The 6000-nt window shown below is 48.5% G+C and overlaps 1 protein-coding gene across 1 annotated transcript in view; it reads right to left on the bottom strand.

Annotated features, from left to right (window-relative positions):
* Positions 1-1299: 1299 nt before the first annotated feature.
* LOC149337845 (N-acetyltaurine hydrolase) overlaps positions 1300-6000 on the bottom strand; it is a 163785-nt gene continuing 159084 nt past the window's right edge. Inside the window, exon 7 of the mRNA XM_089553551.1 lies at positions 1300-1515. Coding sequence (XP_089409677.1) covers positions 1381-1515 — 135 coding nt within the window. The 3' untranslated portion in view covers positions 1300-1380. The remainder of the gene's footprint in view (positions 1516-6000) is intronic.

Genomic DNA, 6000 nt, shown 5'->3' with positions numbered 1-6000 from the left:
CGGATTTCAACCGACGACGTATAAACTCACAATGAGACATTCATGCTTTCGCCTTTGCAGCATCTAAGAGGTATGCAGTCGTAAGTTCCTTTGAATTTATTCATCATTATCTTAGAATTGAAATTATAAAGTAACACACGGTCGAGGGAAAATTACAAATTATTTGCCTGCTATTATTTCTTTGTTATAAATAAATTAGAAAAAGTCTATCAGCACAAGATTGATCCCAACCGTTGTATCAGGCGTTGAAAACCACAAATGTAATCTATTTCGCCAAGGATGACTTTTATTCATTGCCTGCTCAGTGCCAAAAAAAAATATATACACTGGAGTACCACTAACAGTGGAAGGTAACTGAGTAATACTTGTTGGGGGGCTAGTTGGTGCATGATTCCAGAAAATGGTTGTAGCGCCTGTTGTGTTGTCTGTTTCGGCGCTACAACCATTTTCTGGAAACAGTGGAAGACAAAGCTGTGTTTCAAAAAATGTTTTATGTTAGCCAACTCGCTCAACGCACTCACACTTCTCGCCCTGAGCGTTGTAAACTTCTTTTCTCTATAAGCCCAAGTTTCGAAGGAAGGCTGACCCGCTGACGAGCATCCAGGTGAGCGTGTCTAACAGGCATTCCAGTTTTTCATCCCGGGCAAGATGAATAATTCGTACGGCTTCCCCCATCGTTACCGACATTCCATACGGCGCAACTGGGAGGTGCATGTTTAACCTCTTCCGCGAGATGTGCTGAGTAAATGTAGCTTTCCAGTAGTCGAGAAAAATTTGTATTGGAATTATGGCAAGGAAGACACTTGGATGGTCGCTTCAAATTGTGCCCGCTGAAAAGATCGATATTTGCGCATACGCTGCACACAAGATCTCGGGGCGTCGTATGTCAGATGTCACTCTGAGCACCCGGCTTTCTTGCTTCGGTTTGGTTTGTTGGGGTTTAATGGCCCGAAGCGACTTAGGCTGTGAGGGACGCTGTAGTGAAGGGCTCCGGAAATTTCAACTATCTGGGGTTCATTAACGTGCACTGACATCGCACAGTGCACGGGCCTCTAGAATTTCGCCCCCATCGCAATTCAGCCGCCGCGATCGGGGTCGACCCCGCGTGTTTCGGGCCAGCCGCCGAGCGCCATAACCACTGAGCCACCGCGGTGGCCTTTATTTATTTATTTCTTATTTACAAAATACTGTGGACACTAAGTCCGAGAATGGTGGGCGAACAATTCAATCAAGCCACACACAAAAAAACGCAACACTTCAAAAAAGAACAGCACAATATAGCAAGAATTGGTTAAAACTCATGCTTTCAGTGGAACGTGCAAGCTTTTAATAAGGTGACCCCTTTATTCACCAGTGATACGAGTGCGGGAAGTTGAAGCGTCACCAGAAAGTGAGCCATGCCTGCGGGTTGGCTTGTGTAATGGCTCGTACAACTTCCTCCGAGAATCCTCGCTGCCGCATAGCTGGAACAACGTTCAGCAGGATGTGCGAGTAGCCGTGGCCGCCGTACTTCATCTGCAAAGGTATGGGTGGCGGAAACGACTGATTCTTACGAGCACAGCCAGTTATTTGCAAATTATTCGCCACAGAAAGGCGACTCGTATTTAAGGAGGCGCGTACTATTGAAGATCGTCGAAAATTGATTGTACCGGGAAAGCAACTAGTGTCGGTGCAACTAGTGTTTCTTGCCGTTGTAGTTTCGCTTTCTCTATTGCAATAAATTTCCAAAATGCTGTAATCAGGCTACTAGATAAAAGATAAAGTGCGCATGCTAAAATATGAGTTACCTTCACCTCATTTCGTGGTGCAAAAGCGTGTTCGTCAGGAGATAGACAAGCAAGCTTCACTCAGCGCCTTTTTGTCAAAAAGTGCAGCGTTTAATAATACCGAAGCACTGGAACCCAAATTTCGCGCGAAAACCGACAAGTAGGTGGCTCCATCTGACGCTACGACACATGCCATCACTGTCTCGGCTCACCAGTGTTATTGTGTCGCTCATTTTGTCCGCCCGCAGCTTGTTGACCGCGGAAGCTTTTTGCGTATGTATTGATGATGAGCTGCTCACCGAATTAGAGCGGCAGAGGCCGGTTTTTTTACGACCAGCGGCTGAAAACGCACCGAGGCAAAACGACGCCATGCTGGAAATAGAGAATGCGCTGGACCAAAGCGTATTTCGTTTTTCCGTGTGCGGACAGAGTCATCTGGGAAAGTGCGATATGGCGCTGTCCGTTTCCTTCTAGTGGATTCTTCCAGCCGCCATCGGCCACGCCCATCGAGCGACGTGTCTACAATGGTGCTTTTGTGCTGGGACAAGGAGCCCGCCGAGGCCCTTTCTCGGTGTCGTTGTGTCGCTGTCCACTTCTGGGGCAAACACTGCGGGCCCCGCGCGCAGGTGCGTCAGTGATTGCGTTCAAATCGGCGCGGGCACAGAGCTGCTGGTCGCTAGCCGTCGGCTGGGAGGCCAACCGAAAACCGACGCATGCAGGGATGTCTATGGGAGCGGCTATGCTATCCATGTGCCCCACTAGTAGGCCGTACTAAATGTTCATATGTCACTTCTAAGGCAGCGTGCGTAAGTTTTAATAAACCGAATGTCAGGCTATAAAAATGAGATGAGCATAGACTAGCGGCAGTGAGCTTTCTTTAGACGAACTCATTTTTCAATGTGTGTAATGTGTTGTTTGTAATATGTAAACACGTTCTTTTTCAATGCGGTGCCAGAGCTGCAGCACTGGTGGAGCTATCGACGACAAAAAATTCTCCGCCTCCGGAAAGTGTAGTACAAAGTCCGGCAGTGGAGCAGCAGACATGTGAGAAGCCACGGACCAACGTAATGTTCCCGGCCAACCCTATACAAAGTAGATGGAAAAAATTATGGCTGAGGCTTAGCTAAGGTTAAGCCTAGTCAGATGCGAAGCATATTGGTGGCTAGGCTTGGTAATACATGGCTTTCCTTGGTTGCATACTTGGTCATTTTAATACAACCACTAGAAGCCTTCGTCGTGGGGGAAGACAACGGCATGGCTACAGCGGAACGCCGACTAACCCCGAGACGCGCGTTGGGTGAGCGCCTGGATTGCCACGGAAGCCGCGTCTGCCTGTCCGGTGGAGCGAGCGTTTCACCTACACCGAGTGTGAACGCGCGTTCGAAATGCGCGGGAATGCCGCTCGAGGACATTCCGGCGTCTGTGCGATGGCATCGTCACGACGACGTCACGGTGTCACGTGGCGTGACGGCTAGGGGTCCCACGGTGACGGCGCGAGGTGGAGGCCGCCTCTCTCATCCGATGTCACGTGGTGTGACGTCACGGCGTCACGTGGTGTGACGTCACGGCGTCACGTGGTGTGACGTCACGGTGTCACGTGGTGTGGCGTCACGGTGTCACGTGGTGTGACGTCTAGGGGTCCCACGCCGACGGCGTGAGTGGTAGCTCTAGCAATATGCTTCGCATAAAAAAATTCAGGGGGGCACTTTGTTGACCTAAAGTGCACTGAGGCGAAAGCCCTAAGCGCGGTGTTCCCGCTTGTGTCACCGATGTGTGGTTGAGACGTTAAGCTCCTCCTCTAAGAGTGGAACATACAGCGTCTTGCAACGCTGCCAGAGAGTCCACAGAACGCCATCGCCCGTTCGGCTCTACGCCTTGCTCGTTGGTAAATTGGTTTTTGAGGAAAGGAAACGTACCTGTCTCAGTGAACACCTGAACCTCGCCGTAACGGGAAGGGAGGAAGATGGGAGTTAACGAAGACGCCGTATTAGCTAGACGCGCCTTTGTTCATTCCAAACCATCGAACTGGCATGGTATTTACGGTTTAGCAGGGTAGCATAAGGGAAGCTGTCGGGTGTGTACGCGCGTTCAGCGAAGTCACAGGTAGCGGGGTTAACTGGTCCAAGTGCCTCGGGCTCTGGCATGGATGGTGGCCATCCCACCCGGACCATTTCGCCAACGTACCGTGGGCGACGACCCCGGCAAGTATTTGGGCGTTCCGCTCGATGCTTATTGCGGTAGCGAGGAGTATTGGAAAGAGCAAACTAAAGACGCACATGACCGAGCTGGGAAATGGAAAGGCACCAACCAGCCTTTCAATTTTCGCCAGAGCTACAGTCTGCAATCTTTTTTTTATTAGCAAACTCTGGTATGTGATGCAGGTTTTGCATTGCTCGTGTGTGAACGTTCAGAAGCTACACAGGATTTTTGCAGTTTTCATATGGGCGTCCGAATGGGAACGTTGTAGCAGAACGAACCTCTTCCGGCGGGTAAAAGACGCGGGGCTAGGATAGGGCACCTCTTTTTAAGGCAGCTGGTGAACCGTTTTTTGTTTTTTCGCGACGTCACAGACCCGTTCTTGCGCACCGTGTGCCAAGTGAAGCTGCGGCGATTGCTGCCGGAGTTTGTGGTATCCGCAGAAGAGCTCTCTGGTGGAACTTTTGGTTACTACAAAGAGATTGTAGCAAGCGTTCGGTTTCTTTCGGCACGTTCTTCCACCGATTATTTGCGGAAAAGTAAAAGGAAAAAGTTGTACAATGATCTTTGTGATATTGTTTTCCCAGAGCACATGTACAGGGCCTTGTACAGGGGGGTCCCGGGTGGGGATGTTTTAAAAAGGGTGAAGGAAATGCAGGTGCCACCAGGAGTAAAGACTTTCTTTTTTAAGTTACACACCGGGACGTTACCAGTTAAAAAGTTTCTAGAGGGAAAGGATTTCTTTTTACCGTGGGGATCGAACTGCTTAATTTGTAGACAGCCTGAAACAATAGACCATGTTTTTTGCATTGCTGGGAAGGGGTTTATTTTTGGGACGTGTTACAAAGGACCATAAAGAAAGAGCTACCACTTGATGCGCACGGAATTCGCTATTTAAGCACTGATAATGAGGATGGGGCACCTTTTGATCTCATAATGCTCTTGAGCCTCCACTGTATATGGCGCTCCAGAATGGCAGGCTACCATTGTGACAAAGACGCACGACCGGCCCGATTTTATTTTCGGGAAAGCATGGACTGCTTTCTTGCAATCCAAAAAGCAGCTGCGGAGCCTCCCGAGTGGCTCTCAAGACTAGAGCCGTTGTGTATGTTGCGGGAATTTTAAGCTGACGAAGCCAGTCTCGTGCTGGCTGACCATGACAGTGTCGTATGTATGGTTACGGTTGATAGCGTTATGTGTATTTTTGTTGTGCAATGTCATGAGCCAAAGCCAGGCAATAAAGAAAAAAAAAACTGGCATGGCGGAGTGGTTAGCATGCTCGTCTCGCACTCCGGAGACCCTGGTTCGATTCCCGAACTCGACCGGTTTCCTACTCGGTTTTATTTATTTATCTGTTCTGACTAGAAAGGTTAATTAGGCCGATTGCTTAATTAACTAATTAACTAAACTCTGTCCCACTTACTTGGAGCATCCCTTTAATTGGTTTCATGGTGACTGGCCAAAGCACAATTGGCCCCGTTTGAAATTCGCGCACTGTGATGTCCCGACCATTTCGACCAATTCAAAAACGTGACATTTCTCTCGAAAACTCCTGTTTACAGCGATGAGACATTAAATGCTTTCGCCTTAAAAGCTTCTTTGCTGCTATGCATGGGCTCATATTTCCGGTACCTGCTGTAACGGCCGTATTTCGATAAAGAAAGGAAGACATCCACACTCGTGACCTACAATTTCGCGCACACTAATTGGTGAACAAAAAAAAACGCTGTACCCACAGCCCGACATTCTTGTAGCCTATATTTGGGCATTGGGACTTTAAAGGGCATATGTTTTAATATCATTTTTGATATGTAAGAAGTACTTGACTTTCTCACTTCCTGAAGTAGGAACAATCAGGGTAACACAACCGCCTGCACATCGCGCATAAAATGACCTACCACAACGCTAAAGTGTGTTTTTCAAAGAATCAGTAATATATTCCGACAATACTTAGGCCCCTTCGTCCAAGTTACCGCATGTTGGTAGTATTTTGCTCTCCTGTAGTCTACAATTGGAATTTTCATTCGAGTAATAAGAG

Source organism: Amblyomma mixtum, chromosome 7, assembly GCF_055824585.1.
Source record: "Amblyomma mixtum isolate Tamu chromosome 7, ASM5582458v1, whole genome shotgun sequence".
Taxonomy (NCBI): Eukaryota; Metazoa; Arthropoda; class Arachnida; order Ixodida; family Ixodidae; genus Amblyomma; species Amblyomma mixtum.
Note: the sequence above shows the minus strand (reverse complement) of the source record. Positions and strands in the feature narration are given on the sequence as shown.